At 42.1% G+C, this 24049-nt stretch overlaps 1 protein-coding gene across 3 annotated transcripts in view; it reads left to right on the forward strand.

Annotated features, from left to right (window-relative positions):
• Positions 1–24049, forward strand: part of RC3H1 (ring finger and CCCH-type domains 1) — a 59969-nt gene that overhangs the window by 26025 nt on the left and 9895 nt on the right. For all 3 annotated transcript variants that reach the window (XM_035122423.3, XM_035122421.3, XM_088674851.1), the window contains 9 exons: positions 1014–1253; positions 5130–5305; positions 8076–8276; positions 8864–8996; positions 10590–10708; positions 17154–17266; positions 18207–18488; positions 19164–19381; positions 22142–22533. In XM_035122423.3, coding sequence (XP_034978314.1) covers positions 1014–1253; positions 5130–5305; positions 8076–8276; positions 8864–8996; positions 10590–10708; positions 17154–17266; positions 18207–18488; positions 19164–19381; positions 22142–22533 — 1874 coding nt within the window. The remainder of the gene's footprint in view (positions 1–1013; positions 1254–5129; positions 5306–8075; positions 8277–8863; positions 8997–10589; positions 10709–17153; positions 17267–18206; positions 18489–19163; positions 19382–22141; positions 22534–24049) is intronic.

Raw genomic sequence — 24049 nt, forward strand, 5'->3', positions numbered from 1 at the left:
GAAGTCCCTAAAATGGTTGGATGGTGTCTTGTATGCCTCCTTCTGACAAGCTGGTGCCAAAAGTATTGCTTTCTTTTCCTTTGGACCACATCAGCAAGGCTGAGAGAGAAGGGTCATCTGGGCAGCCCAGGACCTCCATACACACTGCCCAGGCTTGCACCCCAGGCAGGTCACTTTGGTGCTGCTGATGCAGTGGTTTGACCCCGCCCCCAAGTAGGTACGCTCGAGACAGACAGATGCCAGCAACGATCAGCTAAGTCTTTATGAATTTGCATATTTGTAAAACAGGGAGGACATTTCAGTGACCTGCAGAAATGTTTGACACTTAAAAAATAAATAAATTCTGCTGCCCCATCTTACACGTGGTTTAAGTTGCAGTTTCAATGCTATTTGGGGTTTTATTCGTGTGATTTCTTATAAGGAATACCCTTTTTAATGACTTTTTTCAAGTGATAAACTACTGTGTTCACAGAGTTTCCTCAACCCTTGTCTCTGTTAGCTGCACTGCGGAAAACGGGTGGGGTGGGTGAGACAGAGAAATGTGGGTGAGTTCTTCATGATGAGAACAGTGCAGCTACTTTGAAGGGCAATAAAATAATTTAAATTAATTCATTTCAAAGACAAGGAATTAATTTTGGGAAGAAAAAAGAAAACAAGAACAAATTTAGTTGTAAAAATATATTAAAAATAGAGGATTTTAGAAACAAATCTGCTGCCTGATTATCTATTAAAACTTATTTTGCAGGCCTACTTTGTACAGTTCCAGTTCGTTTGTAATGCACTTATCCAGAGTGACCTTTTAATGTTTTTGTTTCATGGAAGCTAGTTTACAAGTGAATATTTTTTAGTTTATCACTAACTAGGGAAAAAGGGATATCTACCGAAGACATTCTATAGGCTATAAATCTCTTAAGACTGAAGTACCATTTCACTAACCCGCCAATGGACTATAAGCCTTGCATTGCCCCTGAGAAACTGAGGAATAACTTCCCTGCTTCTGTTTTTTTTTAAAGGTGTGGGACTGAACAGCACCACTCAGAGTGTACTCAGTCGCCCCATGCAAAGGAAACTTGTGACATTAGTCCACTGCCAGTTAGTGGAGGAAGAAGGGCGAATCAGGGCTATGCGTGCAGCACGATCTCTGGGTGAAAGAACTGTCACAGAGCTCATTCTTCAGCACCAGAACCCCCAGCAACTCTCTTCCAACCTCTGGGCTGCAGTGAGGGCCAGAGGCTGCCAGTTCCTTGGACCAGGTATATATCACTCAAGCCATGGCATTTGGTACAGTAACAAAAATTAAGCGATTTAGTGAATTTGGTTACTTACAAATTTAAATGACTAAAATACTACTTAGTTGAACTGATCAATAAGAAAAGTCCATTGATTTCTATGGGTCTACTGTGAGTATGGTTCTGATTAATATCATGCAGCTGCTGGGTGACCTTGGGCTAGTCACACTTCTCTGAAGTCTCTCAGCCCCACTTACCTCACAGAGTGTTTGTTGTGGGGGAGGAAGGGAAAGGAGATTGTTAGCTGCTTTGAGACTCCTTCGAGTAGTGATGAAGCAGGATATCAAATCCAAACTCTTCTTCTTCTAAATATCTGTTCCTTATACTGCTGACAGGTTGAACTTCACAGATATGGATTCAGAGAAGTGGGATGCATGAAATGGAAACCCTGGAAAATTCCATGTATTATTTAAAATATTTATATATTGACTTTCGCCAGGTTCAAAATATCTTGTAGTCTTAATATTAAAACATCACTGAGCAGCAATAATAAAAACATTTACAACTACCCTGCCAATTATTAGATAACTGGTAGACTTCAGTATGTGACTGGGCTTTATGCAATTGCTTGAAGGCCAGGTGAGCGCACCATCACACTTTTCATAGAAGGTCATTCCACAGCCCAGGGAAAACTACTGAAAACACCCTGTTCTTTATTGCAAATGACAAAATCTTCCTTGCTGGGGGGGGAGGGGACTTATGATAATCTCAACATATAGATTTATTGTTTTTGTTCTATTTATATCCTGTTTTTCATCCTATAAGCCAAGACAGCATACATGCGTTGCCAGGTAGACTCTTTCAGGCATTGGCCAAACCCAGACCTGTTCAGCTTCGGTAGGAGGGCTGTTTGTCATGTGCACTGGGATACACATATAGTTGTCTGCTTTTTCTTAACTGCTAGAGTACCCACTCGCATTAAAAAAAATATTTTAAGTGAATACTGCTGACAGGATAGCTCAGTTGGTAGAGCATGAGACTCTTAATCATAGGTTCAAGCCCTACATTGCGCAAAAGGTTCCTGCATTGCAGGGGGTTGGACCAGATGGCTCTTGTGGCCCCTTCCAATTCTACAGTTCTATTAATATTTGTTACTATTGTTTAGGACCATGCAGGGTGGATAAAAATGTTTTATTTATTTTTTAAATGAATTTTTAAAAATCTCAGATTTTTAAAAATGAAATGCTTTTGGAAGAAAAATCTTTCTAAAGATAGTTTTCTATTTAAGTTACGTTATAGTCCAAAGGCTATTCATCAGGAAATAAGGATTTGTTTTTAATTATGTATCATGAGGCTTTATAGGCAATGTTTAAATTTCTTGGTAAATGAATTCCATTAATCCATTCACAATGTCATGCGCTTCCAGAGGTTTCCGTAAGATTATCTGGGGCAGTTTTTCTAATGAGAAGATATCACAGATGCTTGTTTTTGCAGTTCTCAAAAGTGTGAATTTGTGTCTGCAGAGATAACATGCCTTTTCTTAACGGGAAATTTCCTTTGCAAATGTATATACACAGAATCAAACCCATACCTCTTAAATGCTAAGTTCCAAGAGGTTCAATGAATAGATTGTTTAGAGTGGAATAGATCTGCCGAAGTAGCTCAGTATGATTCAGTAAAAATGAAAGTGCAACCTTGTGATCAGAATACTCCACTAGTCCTGGATAATAATTGTGCAAGTCAGTTGCATGTCTGTGCAACTCAGACTTGAGGCAAGTGCTGAAGGCACTTCAGGGCTGGCAACCTCTTCCCAATCCCATTGGGTTCCAGCAACTGCACTAACACTTAACTGTACAGAATAGGCACCTGAGTGTAGAAGCAAATCCAAAGGAGTGGTGGTGGTGGAGGAAATAGTAACTGGGATCTGTAAGTCCTTGGCGAGACCTTGAAGTGCTTCCAGGCAACTAATAAGAGTAATAATAATAATAATAATAATAATAATTTATTATTTATACCCCGCCCATCTGGGCGGCTTCCAACAGAAAAATGAAATAAAATAATCTATTAAACATTAAAAGCCTCCCTATTATTATTATTATCTTTTTATTTATGCCCCGCCTATCTGGCTGGGTTTCCCCAGCCACTCTGGGCGGCTTCCAACAGAAAAATAAAATAAAATAATCCATTAAACATTAAAAGCATCCCTAAACAGGGCTGCCTTCAGATGTCTCCTAAAAATCTGGTACTGTAGCTGTTTTTCTCTTTGACATCTGATGGGAGGGCATTCCACATCGCCACCACCGAGAAGACCCTCTGCCTGGTTCCCTGTAGCTTCATTTCTTGCAGTGAGGGAACCGCCAGAAGGCCCTCGGCGCTGGACCTCAGTGTCCAGGCAGAACGATGCAGGTGGAGATGCTCCTTCAGGTATACTGGGCCGAGGCCATTTAGGGCTTTAAAGGTCAGCACCAACACTTTGAACTGTGCTCGGAAACGTACTGGGAGCCAGTGTAGATCTTTCAAGACCGGTGTTATGTGGTCTCGGCAGCCGCTCCCAGTCATCAGTCTAGCTGCCGCATTCAGGATTAGTTGTAGTTCAAGGCCCTTCTTCCCAGGGTTCGCCTGACATTCTCCAAACAATAAAGTCTCTATCTGGAACTTCAGTCCTGCAGCAGGAATCCCTTAAGTTCTCTGCTCTAGCCCTTGGTTCCCCTTTTCCAGCTTTCCACCAGCATGTTTCTCCTTGGCCTGCTCTTTCTGCAAGTCTGTCGCAGCCTAGGTCTACCAACTGTATCTCTCCTCCTCCCTCCCTTCTAGAAAAAGTACAGCAGAAAAGTTGTCCAAATATAAACAGTTAACTTTTTTTTAAAAAAACCTCACAATAATTTCATAATTATCTCTCTATGTATTTCTGATAGTATAACCAAATCAGTAATTTTTGATATAACTGTAAAAACTACTCTGAAAATTTATTATTCCAAAAATGAAACCTTATACCAGCAAGAATGGGCCTTTCTGTAAGAAAATGATTTAAATCAAGCCTTACTGGCTAGTGATTTAAATTGTGATTTAAATCGCTTTGATTTACGGTAAATCAAATCCACCCTGGGACCATGTTCCACCCTGGGACCATGTCTCATCATGCTTAATCACACAGCGCAACAGCTGAGTACAGAACTGTTAAATTGTCAAAATAATGAGAAGACAGATTCAGTTTGAGCTGAGATGCGGAGTATGAAAGCAAACAGTTGACATTTCAGCATTGTTTTCCATACAACCTGCACAAAGTTCCTGCCAGCCTTCATAATATCAGACTGTAAGTTATAATACTGTAATCTCTTTTGATTTGGGTACAGCAAAAAATGCATTGGGATTCCCAGTATTTTTAACAGCAGACCTGCCTGTACACTGGATTATTGACATTTCTAAAACCATGTGATATAGACTAAATATTTTCTTTTAAGTGAAACTGCATATTGTCAGGATTCTACTCAAGCTGCTTGTTTGCAGAGTGGGTGCCACATTTCACAGCTTGACCATAACACTGAGGTTTGTAGAACCTCTAATGTAGTCATTAAGCCTGGTAAAATAAAAAATTCCTTCAGTAGCACCTTAAAGACCAACTAAGTTTTTATTTTGGTATGAGCTTTCATGTGCATGCACACTTCTTCTGTATGCACACGAAAGCTCATACCAAAATAAAAACTTAGTTGGTCTTTAAGGTGTTACTGAAGGAATTTTTTTATTTTGCTTCGACTCAGACCAACACGGCTACCTACCTGTAACTAGAACTGTTAAGCCTGGGGTAAGTTATGTAAGGCCTAAACAAAATAGAATAAGCAGTATGTATCTGAAATTGCTCTTAATACCTGGCATTCTGTCATGCTACTTTTTATTTTTCAGCAATGCAGGAGGAAGCTCTCAAGTTAGTTCTTTTGGCTTTGGAAGATGGATCTGCTTTGTCTCGGAAGGTCTTGGTTCTCTTTGTGGTACAGAGGTTGGAGCCACGATTTCCTCAGGCTTCTAAAACCAGCATTGGGCATGTTGTCCAGCTTCTATACAGAGCCTCCTGTTTCAAGGTAGAGAGCAAGCTGTTCTGGTTGTGGTTTCAGTGATTTTGAAGTAGATACTGAGTGCTGTTGTTAGTGCAGAAAGAGTACAGATAGAATAACCAATATTAAAAAAAACCCTCACATCAAGAAGCCAGTTCGAATAGCTTTAGAAACAGAATCTTTAATCATGTAGTACTCAAAATGCACCAGAATATCTCTTGGCTGATCATTTGCCTGGGACATCACACCCAAGATCCACGTTCAGAAACTCATACCCTGTTTCTCATATTTTAAGACATACCCATAAAATAAGCCATAGCAGGATTTTTAAGCATTCAAGGAATATAAGCCATACCCCGAAAATAAGACATAGTGATAGGCGCAGCAGCAATGCCGGCCGCAGCAGGAGGAGGAGGAAAAAAATAAGACATCCCTTGAAAATAAGCCATAGTGTGTTTTTTTGAGGAAAAAATAAATATAAGACATGTCTTATAATATGAGAAACACGGTATAAGCTAGGCATCCAAAGGCCCCTTAAACCTGAGTTATCATCACCACAACGGAATGTGTATTTGCCAGGGGGTTGGACATGATGACCCTTGGGTTCCCTTCCAATTCTAGGATTCTATTAACTCAACTACATTGCTTGATTGTAGTTTGCTCTTACAATGATTCACGCAAGAACTGTGCTCTGTCAGCTCCATTTGGGAGGCCTGTGGAAAGGCTGCAGCAGAGTCAAGTTTATCTGTACTCAGCCCTGCACTTACTTTCCTTGATGTGATGATGGAGGACTAAGATGTCCATGATTCGCGCAGCAGTGCAGAAGGACAAGACGCACATCTTTTGCCACGCACGAGTCAGCTGACTCGATGGAGATGTCAGTCGCTACCTGGTGCCCAGAAATCTCCATGTGGTTAGCATTGGACCCACACCAGTAGCGAAATGTGCCTGGTGCCCAGGGAAATTCAGACACGGCCAATAAGAGGTTCTGGACCCTTTCCATGTCATAGATAGAGAAGAGTCTGAAATTAAGCTGTTAAACTAGGTCACAGGAAAAGCAGGCATGTTCCCACCACCTTTTCCAAGACCCCTAATATGAGGAAATTTTGCTGAACTTCATTAGATTGGTCTTCTCACTTTAATTCTGAAACTTCCAGTGCCATTTGCAGGAGTTGCAGTTCAGACTGATGAGCTGCGGCAAGACTTAACTGAGCACTACTAGAGCTCTGAAACCAGTACTGTATGATGTTCAGATCGCGATACTGCTTTCACACAATTTGAGCTGTAATACATCACACCAGCTCAGCTTGCCTGCAGACAGCAAAGGTGCAGGCAGGCAGAGCCTGAGAAGGTTCAGGGTAAGCGCCTTCCTAGGCTCCATCTACCTACCTTCCTGTGCCTTTGAGGAGCCCCTCTGACTTGTGTGAGCCTGAGTCCCCCAGCTGAGCAGTTTAACAAATCCCCAATGCCCCTCTACCTGACATGAACCAGAGCGGTATCGGGCCTTGTTCAGCAGGGCTAGGCAATGTCAGCTGCTTCTTCCTCCCTAAGGTGGTGGTGGTGGGAGAGAAGCAGCCAAGATACATTCTAGACATTGTGATATATCAGTATAATTATGGTATTTAGCTGCTGATATATAACAATGTTTAAAACCAGATAACGCGCAGCCCTACTGAGTACTTCATTTGTTTTTTAAGAAATGTCAGCTATTTGACCAGATAATCAAGTTTAGCTTCTAGGGGCTGCAGCACCACTGACTTGTTGGATGCCAATGCTGATCTGATCTTATCCAGGTACACGTTGGAATCCTCAGTTTCGTCAATGACATTAGTCAAATTTGCGCTCTTTTGAGTTTGGATACCTCCCCACACCATGTCTCTGTGGCCTCATATGATAGGTCTGAATAGCCTGCTTCAAATTCAGCTCTGGTATCTTTTTTTGCCAGTTACTTTTAGGTCCGCTCAGTCTTTGCAGCATTAGTTTTGAAATATGTTTTCCAAGATAAAGCAGATTCATTTACAGTCACCCTTTACAATATTTGCCCTCTGGTTATTGAAACCTTGTTCTTAAAGCAGCCATCAGGCTTCATGACACACTCCACTCCCCTGCTGCCAAAAAGTGTTGAACCAGAGAAGCCCATGGTATAAAACAGATTCATTTGATCAAAAGCAAAGTTGAAAGTACAGAACTTGGTTTCTGATGATACAGCACTCTTCATCAAAATTGGAACACTCAAATTGTCTCCTTTAGTAACTCTAAACTTACATTTCTAGTCATTTAAGCACAGAGTTTCTCAAAGCTTCTCAACCTGTCCCCTTCTGCACTTCCTCTACCCACCCTACATCAGTCATCTACGTTCCAAGGACAGTGTGGAAATTGTTGCCTGCAGTAGTTGGCATAACAATTTAATGTGAGCCAGAGTGTGTTGGTCAAGTCAAAGGCATAGTAAAGGTGCTTTTAGTAAGAACACCTATTTCCCCTTCCACTCTTCTCTTTCTTGGCTTTCATTCTGCAATTTCATGTACTGCATTTCATGAGAAAATCCAGTATCCCTTTAGTTTTGGAGGCATATTATTTAATACACAATTGTCTCAGCTTTTCATTTGATCATCGGAGAGGGGACCCCTCCCCCATACAAACTGGAAGAATTATTCTTGAGCGATAGTACTTCCTTTCATAAATCCTTATAAGCAGCTAATACTTTTGGGTCAGGGAACTGAACTGAGAAACTGTCCCCTTATTTGGTAAAGTTGGGTATTGTCATCCTACCTAATCTAGATGGATTTTTTTCTTCCAGGTGACTAAACGAGATGAGGATTCCTCCCTGATGCAGTTAAAGGAGGAGTTCCGAACCTATGAAGCTCTGAGACGAGAACACGATTCCCAGATTGTGCAAATTGCTATGGAGGCTGGTTTGCGCATTGCCCCAGATCAGTGGTCTTCATTGCTATATGGAGACCAGTCCCACAAATCCCACATGCAGTCAATTATTGACAAGGTACATTCTCTTCAAATCATTCCACTTCCTTTAATTTTCTACTATGTTTTTATTGCTGATATTAGTTGTAAGTGGGGATCCTCAGTTCTTCTTCCCATGTCCCACTTGCTATCAAGAGTCTCCTAAGGCATACCATGCTTCTCAGGTGCTATTAATGGCAAGGGCAAGCCCAAGCCTTCCTCGTGAGCGTGAAGCAGAAAAGTGGCTGGGAGATTGTCTCAGGAATGTGCTGTGCTTTGTGGAGCTGTGATGGGGTTGCCAGTTCCATTTTCACTTCTGTAAGAACTGCCCTCTTGAACAGGATTTAATATCGCTGAGCCTTGATGCATTGTATATTAGTATATAAAATTAATGAACATGCAGGCTGTATTATTGGAAAGGGCCTAAGCTGTGATTGACCAATGGCGAGAAATCTTGAATTCTAGAGTAAATGCATCTCTGTTGAAAAAATGGTTTCACATCAAGGCAAACATCTTGAGGGCTGGTGAGACAAGAAATTTTAAAATGTATCTTTTAGGTGTGATTCACTGAAGATGGTCTCTAGGAGTACAGAACGCAGTTCTAATTACTGTACATATATATTTAAGTTGCAGACCCCAGCCTCTTTTGCACAGAGTGTTCAGGAACTAACTATCGCTCTCCAGAGGACTGGTGACCCAGCCAATCTGAACCGGCTTCGACCCCACCTAGAACTCCTTGCAAATATTGATCCCAGCCCAGGTAACTATTAAAAAAGTGGTTTATATTCATGCTCACATCAGCAGAAGAGGCTGTGCATATCTTTCAATCAAACTGATACGTGTCAATGTAAGAAGCACAAGTGAACAGAGTACTCTCTTGTTTCTTTATTAACAAAAAAGCTGTTTCTCTTGAGATGCTCTAGTCTCCTTTATATTCTAATGGCGGACAGACCAGGCTTGTTTATTTTTTACTAGAACACTTAAGACCCATGAACCAAAGCAGGGTGCAAAATTGTGGCTGGTGCAGAACCAAATGCAAAATGTTCATCCAGGGGCGGAGCACCTTTAGTTATAAAGTACAAATCTACCTTCTGCCCATGTGCCTAGACTTCTCAGAGTTGTGGCAATCTCAGCATTTGGGAGTTCTAAGGCATAAAAACATCCCTATGAGCTGAGACAATAAGAGTGGAGACCACTTTCAACCTGAGGGCTATATTCCCTTGTGGAAAACCTTCCAGGGGCTGCATCCCAGTGATGGACAGGGTCAGAGGTGAAATTCAGCAGATGAATAGATCACCCTTTTGTATAGCAGGCTATGTTCCTTCTGTACAAAGGTTGCGTGTTACATGGATATAGGTTTCTGTACATACACATCTCCCTTTCCTGGCAAGCAAGAGGCACCAAAATTTAGTGACACACTCTAGCCCGGGAAAAGCACTTGAAGAGTACACAGAATAAAGATGGTGAGGGGAACGGCCTATGGAGGGTTCCAAGAACCTGGAGGGGCCACATTGGACCTCAGGCTATTCCTCCTATAGGTGTGCATTCACACTACTGATCTTGCTCTGTTTATTCATAAACAATGGACATTCGCTGGGAGTAAGTCGCACATATGCTGATTGGCTTGCCCACAAAAACATATGCCCCAATAAAGTTGTTTGCCTTTAAGGTATTCTAGGACTTTGTTGGTTTTGTGGCAACAATGGCTACTCCATAAGGTCCCACAGACCTTAATGATAATAGGAAAAGGCCTTGTGACCTGTATAATTCTGAATGGGTCAGGATCATAGGATTATTTTTCTATGAATTCATGAGGTTAGGCTCAGAGTCTTGCTAAATCCTGCCCAGCCCTTTCTGAGGAGGACATGTCTGTGTATGTCTCTCTGCTTATCATTGTTGTAGTAGGGTTATATTGCCATATTTTAGCAAAAGGAACACATGTCAATGAGATAGTCCTTTCACTAGAAATGACTCTATTGGGCTCTCTCAGACATTGCTGCTTTTCCTTGATTACCTCTAATCTTCTCCCATATTTCCCACAATTACAATATTTTTTCTGGGGGGTGTCTCTCTGAGGGTTCAAATGCTCTCAAGCATTTCTATTTGAATAACTTTATTCCTTACTGACAGGCAGGAAATGTTTGCTGCTGCTGCTGCTGCTCCCTAAATCTGGCAAATCAGTGTTGAATTTCCATAGACATTTCCTTAGTCTTGCATGTCAAATTTATTCTTCCTTCAGAACTAAAATGTTGCATGTTGTAAATTTTTTGATGCTTGCTATGATTCAGATCCTGTTTCTACAGGATTTCTCATTTTCCAGAGATAAATTCAATTGTTCTTATAAACACTGTAGATGCCCCACCACCCACCTGGGAGCAGCTTGAGAATGGACTTGTCGCTGTGCGGACTGTGGTACATGGGCTGGTGGATTACATCCAAAATCACAGCAAAAAAGGAGCAGATCAGCAGCAGGTACTGTATTGTGTGGAACTTGTGTGGAAGGCACACTTTGTCATAGTAGACCTTGCCAAATCAAAAAAGAACAAAAGGAAATGCTTCCCCTAGTATATGTAAGATAAAAAAGGTGAATCAGTTGCCAATATATATAGAAGATATAATTTCATGCCTGGAGTTCTCAGAAGGAAGTACTGTAGGAAAAGGAAGATTTTGTAAAAATTGGGGTGTTGGTCTAGTCCTTCCCTGCCACCTCCAGCAAATCCACAAAGATTATATGAGTCACATAGGGCAGTGTTTCCCAACCAGTGTGCCTCCAGATGTTTTGGGACTACAACTCCCATCATTCCTGACCACTGGTCTTGCTAGCTAGGGATGATGGGAGTTGTAGTCCCAAAACATCTGGAGGCACACTGGTTGAGAAACACTGACATAGGGGATACATTGCACACATGAGGCTGAGGACAGATAGTAGTCTTTCAGAGACTTGCAGGGTGTAGGATTAAGCCATCATTGTCTGTGGCACACATTTTGGTTTCTGGGTGGAGGTTTTGCAGGTTTCTGAAGCACTGGGAGAATTTGACCACATATTATAGCAGTACATAAAAAATAAATGTGTTCAACAACACACAGCGTTTTCACAGTGACCATATCAAATCACATTGTTCCATGAGTTGACTTCCCACCCTCACCTCCAGTGTTTTTGCTCAAACCTTTTTTACTTCATTATAATCTTTATCTATTATAAAAAGTTCCTTTATTTTAATTATTTTATTTTATATTTTTCTTCCGCTGCTTTATATCTCGAATCCTGCCTGTGATTCCATTTGACTATGATGCTTTTTCAAATAGTCTATGAACAGCCTCCATTCTTCTATAAAAAGCTCATCATTTTGATCTCTCTATTTTTTCTGTCCATTATTGACATTTCTGTATAGTCTGTATACTTTCAAAAGCCTATCCTCCTTTGTTGAAACCTTCTCTTCTTTCTGTTTCTGTGCATATCATATTCTAGCAGCTGTTGTCACATACATAAATAATATGGTCATCTTCTTTGGAGCATCTGTCTCTATTATCCCTATAAGAAAAGCTTCTGGTCTTTTGGGAATAGCCCATTTAAACATTTTCTTCATTTCATTATATAATTTCCCAAAAGGCTTTAGCTGTTGTCCACCACATATGGAAGAATGACCCTTCTATCCCTTTGCATTTCCAGCATTTACTTGACACATTTTTATACATCTTGGCCAGTTTATTTGGTGTTAAATATTAGAATCATTAAATCATAGAGTTGGAAGAGACCACAAGGGCCATCCAGTCCAACCCCCTGCCAAGCAGGAAACACCATCAAAGCATTCCTGACAGATGGCTGTGAAACCTCCGCTTAAAGACCTCCAAAGAAGGAGACTCCACCACACTCCTTGGTAGCAAATTCCACTGCCGAACAGCTCTTACTGTCAGGAAGTTCTTCCGAATGTTTAGGTGGAATCTTCTTTCTTGTAGCTTGAATCCATTGCTCCGTGTCCGCTTCTCTGGAGCAGCAGAAAACAACCACCCTCCCTCCTATATATGACATCCTTTTATATATTTGAACATGGCTATCATATCACCCCTTAACCTTCTCTTCTCCAGACTAAACATACCCAGCTCCCTAAGCCGTTCCTCATAAGGCATTGTTTCCAGGCCTTTGACCATTTTGGTTGCCTTCCTCTGGACACGTTCCAGCTTGTCAGTGTCCTTCTTGAACTGTGGTGCCCAGAACTGGACACAGTACTCCAGGTGAGGTCTGACCAGAGTGGAATACAGTGGTACTATTACTTCCCTTGATCTAGATGCTATACTCCTATTGATGCAGCCCAGAATTGCATTGGCTTTTTTTAGCTGCTGCATCACACTGTTAACTCATGTCAAGTTTGAGGTCTACCAAGACTCCTAGATCCTTTTCACATATACTGCTCTCAAGCCAGGTGTCACCCATCCTGTATTTGTGCCGTTCATTTTTTCAATATTATCAATTCCTTTATCCATGTCAAACATGCTGCATCATAATATAATTTTAGATTTGGAAGTGAGCCCCCTCTTTCCCCCTTTTCATCCTAACCTCACATTGTAAGAAAAAAAATAAAGAAAAAGAAATATTTGGAAATGAGAATCTACCTCTTTCTTTAGTATCTGTTAATATTTTAAATGTAATACTTGGTTTCTTGCCTTGCCAAATGATCTTAGCTCTTTTTGCCATTTAAAGCATCCAATATTACACATTAACACTACCGTTTGGAACAGCATTTCTAACAGTTATCTGTGCTGCCTGCATGTCTGTGAAAATTCTTCATATGGCCACATTAACTGAAAAGGTACTGATTGAAAGTGTAATGTACTTTGCCATAAGGTGTTCTGGAACCCATATCTATCAAAGCAGTGGAAATGTGTAAATAGTGGAATCCAGCAAGAAACATGGAACTGTTACATCTGAAATATTCATAGCCATTCCAAAGCATTTGAACTCTCATAAATCACAACTCATTCAGACATAGACCCAAAGAACCATGCAATGAGTTCTATGTATCCTGGGCAACTTTGGACTTATCTCCCCTTGCTGCATGACAAAGCTCTTCTGAAACAGGCATTTTAAAATCAGTTTGTGATAATAGCATGGAGGTCAGCTGCTCCAAGACTGGGAATCCTGCTAGGCATATAGCCCACACCCTCAGACATATCCAAATTAGTTTTGTTTGATCCTAGTTGGAATCCTAAAATCCAGAAGATGTCATAACATTTTGTGCATATTGATCATTTTGTCCAATTATTAAGGTGGGAGGAAGAACTACATATTCTGTGGGTTTCACAGAATGTGAGGGCCCAGTAACTATTTTTTAATGTGATTTAAGAGGAAACATCGAAAATTGCAGTCTGAAGATTTTCATTAAGCTTTTTAATTGTAGAAAGAAAATCAAAGCTACTCACTGGAAAGTGTTTTCTTTTTTAAAAAAGTTCTAAGCATATCTAGAATTCAGAATAGTAGAGAAATGATGGACATTAATTACATTAAAATTTGAGTAAGGTAGCAAGTATTAAATAAATGTTATAGGTAATTAGGCATTTTCTAATTTATTGGAACAAGAAGCATTTATTTTCTCTTACGCTATGTATAGCTCACTACTGTGTAATACTTATTTTGCATTACTTGTCTTTAATTTCTATGGTAATTTGTGTGTGAGTATTATTTCATAGGCATAAAGCTGAGAGAATGCAAGTCAAAACAAAGAGAGAGAGTGTGTGTGTGTCACAAGCCTGCTTTTAGAAACAACTTCCAAATCATAGTTGGAGTGTTGAGAACATAATGTGGATTCCTGTACTTCCTTCTCCCTTCATGCATACAGGGCCCCACCGCTGCGCTCTGAGTTGCAGTAGCCATAGTTTTTACTTCTGTGGGTATAGGGTGGTATATAAATAATAATAATTAATAATAATATAGTTAATTAATTTTAAAAAAAAACATATAAACTGTTTTTCACCATCAGAGAGGTTTGAAATGGTGGCTGAATCATATAGCTGATGGGAATGTGGAAGGAGAAGAACATACCAGGCAGGTTAGATGTGAAATAATTTTTTTAAGCCATTGAAATATTTAGCAGTGCTTTTGCATTTGTGAAGTACTTTGCAACTTTTGCTGCATGAATGGAGAAAATTTTTTTTAGATCCACATTAAAACAGTAGAATTTATGACAGAAAAGCAACTTAAAAATGGAACATTTTATTGGAATTCCAACCCTGGAATTGCTACACCATTGGGAAAAGGATTATCTACTAATGGTTCCATACCTAATATTGTCAAGGTGTTGACGGTGTTCAAAACTCCCTTTGTTCTAGGCGCATTTTGCGACAGGGAATTTTGTTAGTGTGAGCAGTTTCTGAGCCCTGGGCGCAATACTGCACCTAAGATTTCAGATTGAAACTTCAGAGTGGAAGGAAAGGAGGACCTTTTTCCGCCTCCCCACTTCTAGCTACTCTCTGAAGACTGGAGAAGAGACCCTCTTAAGAATACTAGGGGGGTGGGCAGGGGAAGGACTAGACCATGTGAAAAATGAACATAATATTTTAGCTGCAGTTCATTCATTTTCAGCTTTCAGCACGCCTAGACATTCCATTGAACTGGCTGTCCAACGAGGCCTTACGAATAGCGGAGGAGAGGAGGCAAGCAAAATGCAAGGGAGATAGGGAAAGATACAGGAAACTGAATGCAGATTTCCAAAAAACAGCAAGGAGAGACAAGAGCAATGCAATGAGCAATGCAAAGAAATAGAGGAAAACAATAGAATGGGGAAAACCAGAGATCTGTTCAAGAAAATTGGAGATATGAAAGGAACATTTCGTACAAAGATTACCATAATCAAGGACAAAAGTGGTAAGGACCTAACAGAAGCAGAAGACATCAAGAAGAGGTGGCAAGAATACACAGAGGAATTATACCAGAAAGACATGGAGGTTTCATACACCCCAGGTAGTGTGGTTGCTGACCTTGAGCCAGACATCTTGGAGAGTGAAGTCAAATGGGCCTTAGAAAGCACTGCTAATAACAAGGCCAGTGGAAGTGATGATATTCCAGCTGAACTATTTAAAATTTTAAAAGATGATGCTGTTAAGGTGCTACACCCAATATGCCAGCAAGTTTGGAAAACTCAGCAATAGCCAGAGGATTGGAGAAGATCAGTCTACAGCCCAGTCCCAAAGAAGGGCAGTGCCAAAGAATGCTCCAACTGCCGCACAATTGCGCTCATTTCACACGCTAGCAAGGTTATGCTTAAAATTCTACAAGGCAGGCTTAGGCAGTATGTGGACCGAGAACTCCCAGAAGTGCAAGCTGGATTTCGAAAGGGCAGTGGAACCAGAGACCAAATAGCAAACATGCGCTGGATTATGGAGAAAGCTAGAGAGTTCCAGAAAAACGTCTACTTCTGCTTCATTGACTATGCAAAAGCCTTTGACTGTGTCGACCACAGCAAACTATGGCAAGTTCTTAAAGAAATGGGAGTGCCTGATCACCTCATCTGTCTCCTGAGAAATCTCTATGTGGGACAAGAAGCTACAGTTAGAACTGGATATGGAACAACTGATTGGTTCAAAATTGGGAAAGGAGTACGACAAGGTTGTATATTGTCTCCCTGCTTATTTAACTTATATGCAGAATTCATCATGCGAAAGGCTGGACTAGATGAATCCCAAGCCGGAATTAAGATTGCCGGAAGAAATATCAACAACCTCAGATATGCAGATGACACAACCTTGATGGCAGAAAGCGAGGAGGAATTAAAGAACCTTTTAATGAGGGTGAAAGAGGAGAGCGCAAAATATGGTCTGAAGCTCAACATCAAAAAAACCAAGATCATGGCCACTGGTCCCATCACCTCCTGGCAAATAGAAGGGGAAGAAATGGAGGCAGTGAGAGATTTTACCTTCTTGGGCTCCTTGATCACTGCAGATGGTGACAGCAGTCACGAAATTAAAAGACGCCTGCTTCTTGGGAGAAAAGCAATGACAAACCTAGACAGCATCTTAAAAAGCAGAGACATCACCTTGCCGACAAAGGTCCGTATAGTTAAAGCTTTGGTTTTCCCAGTAGTGATGTATGGAAGTGAGAGCTGGTCCATAAAGAAGGCTGATCGCCCAAGAATTGATGCTTTTGAATTATGGTGCTGGAGGAGACTCTTGAGAGTCCCATGGACTGCAAGAAGATCAAACCTATCCATTCTTAAGGAAATCAGCCCTGAGTGCTCCCTGGAAGGACAGATCCTGAAGCTGAGGCTCCAATACTTTGGCCACCTCATGAGAAGAGAAGAATCCTTGGAAAAGACCCTGATGTTGGGAAAGATTGAGGGCACTAGGAGAAGGGGACGTCAGAGGACAAGATGGTTGGACAGTGTTCTCGAAGCTACGAACATGAGTTTGACCAAACTGCGGGAGGCAGTGCAAGACAGGAGTGCCTGGCGTGCTATGGTCCATGGGGTCACGAAGAGTCGGACACGACTAAACGACTAAACAACAACAACAACAAAAGACATTCCATTGTTGCACCCATAACCTAGGTTTAAGGTGCCATTTAGCTCCTAGCTTTCATATCTCAGTTTCTAACACTGAGTGTTGAATAAAGAGATGAGTGGATTCCATTTATTAAATCTGCTATCACAGCACATGCAGCACAACTCACTGCATGCTTACTTGGAAATAAGTTGCATAGTGTCCTCAGTTCACTGGTATATTTGTTTAAGATTGCAACCTTAATAGTGAATCCCAATTCTTCTTGGTCAGTTCTCTAACAAAGCTTTCTTTCTGGATCTGGAGATCTCTCTACACAGTCTTTTTTCAATTTTTTTTATTCTGAATTTATTTTGGAGCATTATTTTTAGAAGAATTGTAGACTTTGACAATTTTGGTTTCAGTTTCCTTATTTTTCCATTTGATCCAGCCTCCTCAACACAGCAAGTATAAGACATATATGTGCCGAGACATGAAGCAGAGAGGAGGTTGCCCCCGTGGGGCCAGCTGCACCTTTGCACACTCGCAGGAAGAACTAGAAAAGTAAGATTCCATGTCTTATTCTACTTCTGATTGTGAACTTAGTATCCAGTTTAGAATGGATAATTGAATAGGGTTGAAGGTATAAATGTTTCAGATCACCTGCATGGGGATTGGGAGAACATGGCAGTCTACAAAGATAAAATAAAATGGTGGTGGAAGAATTAAATTCTACAGCTTCTTCATATATGTATATCAGCTTACAAGGCTTCTGCAGGGGTAAGCCCTGTCTTCCTAACTTTCTAGTACAGTGGTCCCTCGGCTTACGAATTTAATTCGTTCCGAATGCACATTTGTAGGTCGAAAAGTTTGTAAGTTGAAAGAAGCAGTTTCCCATAGGAATGCATTGGGAACGGAAAATTCGTAAGTCGAGAAAACCCCATCTAAACCGCAACGGTTTTCCTTTCGGATGTCGAAAAAAACGTAAGCATGAGGCCATTTTTTTCCATTCGTAACTCGAAATTTCGTAAGTCGAGTACTTTGTAAGTCGAGTGACCACTGTATCTTGCCCAATATGCCCCTAGATAGTCGTCTTTTGTCATACTAGTGTGTGGGTTTTACTGCCAAACTGGAATTATGCCCTGATTTAGAGAGAGAAAAATGAGATGAGACGGAGACAGACAGTAAGATTTGTATGCTACAGGCTGTTAAAGAGGGCAGGACTGAGTGAAAATACGAGTTACACATTCACTATCCCAGCAACTGAGTAAAACACCTTGTGACATTTTGTAAGCAGCAAGCAGCCGTGTTTGCTGCATGGTGCCTAGTGTGTGCTGCCCTCATCACACCAATAAGGTTTGGCATAGCAGGCGTTCCAGCTGCAATAGTCGTGCCTGAATTAAAGTTTGTGCTCTAGCATTTGAGTAGGAAAAGAAAAATAACTGTTCCAACGTGAGCTGTAACTCATCCTTGTTCTTTAATTCCTCACGTGTTTCTCTTGAAGATTTCGTAAGATGAACAAACGTCTGGTTCCTCGAAGACCCCTGAGTGCCTCCTTAGGCCAGCTGAATGAGGTGGGCCTATCGGCAGCAGCTATCCTCTCGGATGAAGGGAGTATGGACTTGCCCAACAGAAAACCCTCTGCCTTGCCAAATGGGATTGTTTCAACAGGCAGTGCAGTGACACAACTGATCTCTCGTGGAACCGACTCCAGTTATGATTCAGCCTTGAAGCCCGGGAAAATTGACCATCTTAGCAGCAGCGCCCCTGGGTCACCTCCTGACTTGTACGTTTACCTTTTTATGGTGTTCATATAAACTGGGCAGTCTAGAGAATGCAGTCCACATGTGCATAAATTGGATACACAGACATGACTTTTGCATTCAGGTCACCTCTGTATCTGGCCTGCATTACCATCAAATATAGGTGGCAGTACTTCCATTCAAGAGGATTTCACAAAGCCCATAGTTAAACTATGGAATTTGCCCCCACAAGATGTAGTGATGGCCACAAACTTGGTTGTCTCTGAAAGGGATTTAGGCAAATTCATGCAGGACAAAGCTAACCATGAATACTAGCCGTGATGGCTGTGTATTGTCCCTTGCATTGGATGCAGCATGCCAATGAATACCAGCTGCTGGGAATCACAAGGGGGGATAGTGCTTGCTTTCCATGGGCACCTGATAAGAACAGGTTTCTTGAATAAGTGGGTCTTTTGTCTAATCCAGCAGGGCTCTTTTGATGTTTCTGTAAGCTGGATTGCCGTAGCTTCTGGAACCCTAGCTGGACTCCCTTAATATCTGCTGGTGATGCTTCCACCTTCCATCTTCTGCTACCTCTTGCATATGCTTGGTTGCTGAGAAGTCAATGTACAAATCAATGTAGGCTCCAAAGCAGCAATACTCGGGGGGATTCATCCCAGGTTTGTAGCTGCTCTAATGTTGTGTTGGATCTCTTTTAGGCTGGAATCCGTTCCCAAGAGTTCTCTATCTGCCTTACCAGTGAACTCTCACCCAGTGGCCCCCCGAGGACCTGCAGACCTGCCTCCAATATCTGTTGGGAAGCAGCTCCAAATGGTGCCACGAGGCTCCCAGTTGTATCCAGCTCCACAAACAGATGTGTTTTACCCAGATCCTCGGGGAGCAGGTCCACCATTTGAATCTCCACCTTACCAATCAGGTAACAATGCCATCTGGGTAAAATTTGGGCTTGTGGCAAAGGTTTACATATTATTTATTTATTTACTTGCCCTAGATGAAGGATGGGGTGCTAGATACTGTGGGGTGCTAGATACCTCTTACCTGTGAGTAAGCCCCATTGAATTCAGTAGGACTTTCTTTTGAGAAGACAATGGTTAAGACTGCTATGTTAGTGTTAAATTTTCAGTCTGGTACTTCCAATTTCCAGCCTTTTAGATCATCTAGATTTAAAAAGGTTGGCAAAGAGTGTTAATAAAATAGGTGTCATATACACACGTCCTGCTATCAGCCTGCTCATTATCTACCAATTCACGTATCCAAACATAGGAAATACAGTAGTACCTCCGGTTACGTAACCCTCTGGTTATGTAAACTTCAGGATGCGAAAGCGGCAAACCTGGTAGCATGCGCAGAAGCGGTCCTCAGGTTGCGGAAACCTCAGGATCCAACCGAACCTCCGGAGCAGATTCCGTCCACAACCGGAGGTACCACTGTATGCCCAAACATTGCTATACACTCCACAGATAGAGATCCAAAGGGCTGGAACTTGCCCACTTCCTTACTTGTGCTTTTTTTTGGTCAAGCCATTTTCAAGTAGAAACCATGGAATGGGGAGAAAGATTGGATGAATCAGAGAGCAGGAGAGGTCGGACAAATTAGCTTTTCCTTTGTCTCTCTTTTGCTGGTTGGCTGCAGTTGTTTTAGGAAGAAACCATGGTGGGAGAGGGAGAAAGATCACTGATTCCTATAGGAATCAGTTGAAATTGTGGACTTGTTCACCTAACCAACTATTTCCAGGGAATGCTTTGTGGATGGTAAGCAGGCCCTGTGTGTATAAAGAAATTTATTGAGGGATACCTTTTTGTACTTTAATTTTGCTAGGCCATATACAGTCATACCTTGAAAGTCAAACGGAATCTGTTCCGGAAGTCCGTTCAACTTCCAAAACGTTTGGAAACCAAATCATTTGGAAGCTGTGGAAGCCTTGTCGAACAGTAGGGTTCCAAATAATGTTTGCAAACCGGAACACCCACTTCCAGGTTTGCGGCATTCGGGAGCCAAAATGTCTGAGTACCAAGGCATTTGGGATCCAAGGTACGAATGCATTTCTTGCCCTCTGCAGTGGATTTCAGATAAACTACCCCAATATTTGACACCTGCTGCTTAGCTGTCTCCTACCCTACCTATCAATGCTGATAAAATATCCTTTCTACCCCCCTTCTTAGTTGTGTGTTCAAACATCCTATCATTGTAGCACTTCATGTATAGCACAAAATATAACCTAACTCTTTACACAGACATTTCAACATCTGGTCTCAGAATGATCAATATAATTTGCGTAAACTTTTTTTTTTTTTTACAGTTGCATGCTTTATCTTGAACCAGATAAGTGCAGGATTTGGAGTTATGTGATGAGGGAAAGTGTCTGTATAGGGATAGAGAAATGTATGAATGAAAAGCAAAAGGGATGTGTATGTACTTGCTTGGGATCACAAGGCAAGAAGTGAAGTAAAGCAAGAAAAAGGGATACCATCCCTAAACGCTGGTGGAAACTTTTGCACATTTGCAAAAGGCGACATGCACATTTTTCAGAGGATGCTTTGTAACTAGGAGAGCTAGATAACTGCTTTTTGTTAAACTAAAACTGAAATCATCATGAATCCACATTTGTAAGTGGTCCCAGATTGTTGAGGTTCACACATTCAGAATTACAAGGGATGACCAGCTCTCCTTATAATCCCAACAACACATCACTACTTGGCGTTCTGACTAAAATCTTGTGTATAAGCACAACCACTCCACCATTTAAGAAGACCCAAGTGAGTTGTTGTTTTTACAAATTGTATTGAAAATTTTAAGTGAATTTTTGCAGGTAGGGAAATACCTTATTTTATTTCATCAAGCCAGAAGAGAGCAGCTGTCTGGTTAGATGTAGCAACTTTCAGAGTTGAAAACTGCTGCCACCAACTGGAAGCATTCACACTTGCAGAAGTTTCGTTGAGTGTCAGCCATATATTTAGAAATAGGTACCACTCCCAAGAATTAATCCATTTCTTGAAAACATAGTGAAAGGTGGCAATCCTATGATACAAAGTTGCTCGCCTTCTCTAGGTTCTTTTATCTCATCCCACTAGCTTTCATGACAATCTAATCCTTTTGAAGCTGTTTTCCTATGTGCAACAACACCACCAATCCCTTTTTCCTGCAGGATCTCAACACAAAATATTGTCAATGTTTTTAGAAAAGGATACATTCCATTCTAGCCCCCTCAGCATTGTTGCCATTATTGCCCATGCAACCCCCTTTTCATCACCTGGCTTCTTAGGGCAGGGTCTCCCTGGTGACTTCCTGCTCCTGCTAGTGTCTAAGGGAGCCACATACTCCCAAGCAGGGTGAGTAGATGAGCAATTGTCCTGTTAGCATCACTGCTGAGAGGACCTCTCTGAATTGGCCCATAGTTATAGTGGCTCCTTGAGGGGCTTCCACATGTTTTCCTCATGGTAATTTATAAAACACCATTGGCCCAAAGTTAAGGCAAGTGATGATCTATTGTTATAATGCAAAGTGTTTCCAAGCTCTTTCCAAACAGCTGTCGCTTGGTAAAAATGGATTAACATCTTCAAACGTAAAGTGAAAGGAGATTTAAAGTGACAACTTACTGCCACTTCCGTTCTCTGAAGCAGTTGAAAGAGTGAATTGCTTTAAAGCAGCTTTCCGAATTTTTATTTTGTGCATTTAGGTGTATATTATCCTGCAGCTCAGCCTTCGCAGTGTATGTCTCGATTTGTCCGGCCTCCACCGTCTGTTCCTGAACAAGGCTCTCCTTATTTAGAACATTACCCACCATACCTTCAGGATCGCATGGTGAATTCTCAGTACACTGCACAGCCCCAACAATATCCTCCTATGGGACAACCCATGTACCCTCCACATTATGACAGCCGGCGCATGTACCCCCCTCCCCAGCCATACCAGAGGGAAGAAATCATCCGAGGAAGCCCTGTGCCCATCGAAATTCCTCCACCAGCTGTGTCACCATATGTACCTGAAACAAGAGACAGATATCCACAAATGGAAGGCTACTATCCAGTTGGTCCACATCTGAGTCAGATCAGACCTTCATATCACAGGGTATGAGTTCTATATGTCACTTCTTGTTTGTTTGTCTGTCTGTCTGTCTGTCTGGTTTTTTTTGGGGGGGGGGCTTGGCATTTTAGTCTACGAAATGCTATACAGTCTTCATTCTTGCAGAAGCTCTGTGTAATCCCATTTTACACAAGGGAGAAGTAGAAAGTTGGGCTTGATTAGGGCAACTGAGTAAGTTCATGACCAAGTAGGGATTTTCATCTAGATCAGGCCCATATGTATGTTTCATTTAAATTAAATAAAAATGTACATCAGAGAAACTAAGATTCTGCAATAACAAAAGGTAAAAATTGAAACCTTTATACAGTGGTACCTCGGTTTATGAACACAATTGGTTCCAGAAGTCTGTTCATAAACTGAAGCGAACTTTCTCATTGAAAGTAATGGAAAGTGGATTAATCCGTTCCAGATGATGAAAAACACCCCCTAAAACAGCAATTTAACACAAATTTTACTAATGAGACCATTGATCCATAAAATGAAGGCAATAATCAATGTACTGCACTATAAAATAATTAAGACAGTATTGTCCCTTATGTCCACTGATGATAGTCAGTTTGGATAGGGGGCTTTTATCCATTTCTGCAGCCACACAATCAACCAGTAGCTGAACTGGGTTCCACACAGTCACAAAAAAAAGTCACAAAAATAAAGCCACAAGCCGCAGTCACAAAAGCAAAAAACAAAGTGTTTTCTTACCTAACTTTGGGGCTGGGAAGCTACCTGCTGGACATCATCCTGCGGGGCAGTTGTGGAGGCCTCTGGGCCTCTGCAGCTGGAGGCCAATTGCGGGGCCTCTGTAGGACGCTCCAAGTTCCCATAATCTTAGAGCTGGGAGGGGCCCCCAGGGTCATCTAGCTGAACCCCCTGCAATTATTTTTGCCCACGACCCTGAGATTTAATAGCCCTCCTGCCCCCCCCCCAAATGGCTGGCGGATGGGGGGGGAAGCGAACATGAACCTGAAGCGGCGGCGGCAGCAAAGGGGAGAAAACCAGCGGCCGCCTAGTGGAGAAGAGGGTAGTCCGGGGGTGGGCGGGGGGGAAAGAAGGGAAGCAGCCTTGGATCGGGGCCTCTGCGGAGTTCCGGAATGAAGCCCCGGCCTCTGCGAAGCCATCCGAGGCTCCGTTGCTGCAGCGCAGCCTCGGATGGCTTCGCGGAGGCCAGGGCTTTGATCCGGACCTCCGCAAAGGCCCAGGCTTGGATCGGGTCTCCGCGGAGGTCCGGATCGAAGCCCCGGCCTCTGCGAAGCCATCCGAGGCTCCGTTGTTGCAGCACAGTCTCGGATGGCTTTGCGGAGGCCGGGGCTTTGATCCGGACCTCCGCAAAGGCCCAGGCTTGGATCGGGTCTCCGCGGAGGTCCGGAACGAAGCCCCGGCCTCCGCGAAGCCATCCGAGGCTGCGCTGCAGCAACGGAGCCTCGGATGGCTTCGCAGAGGCCGGGGCTTTGATCCGGACCTCCGCAAAGGCCCAGGCTTGAATCAGGACCTCCGCGAAGGTCCG

This window comes from Zootoca vivipara, chromosome 7 (genome assembly GCF_965207765.1).
Source record: "Zootoca vivipara chromosome 7, rZooViv2.hap1.1, whole genome shotgun sequence".
NCBI lineage: Eukaryota > Metazoa > Chordata > Lepidosauria > Squamata > Lacertidae > Zootoca > Zootoca vivipara.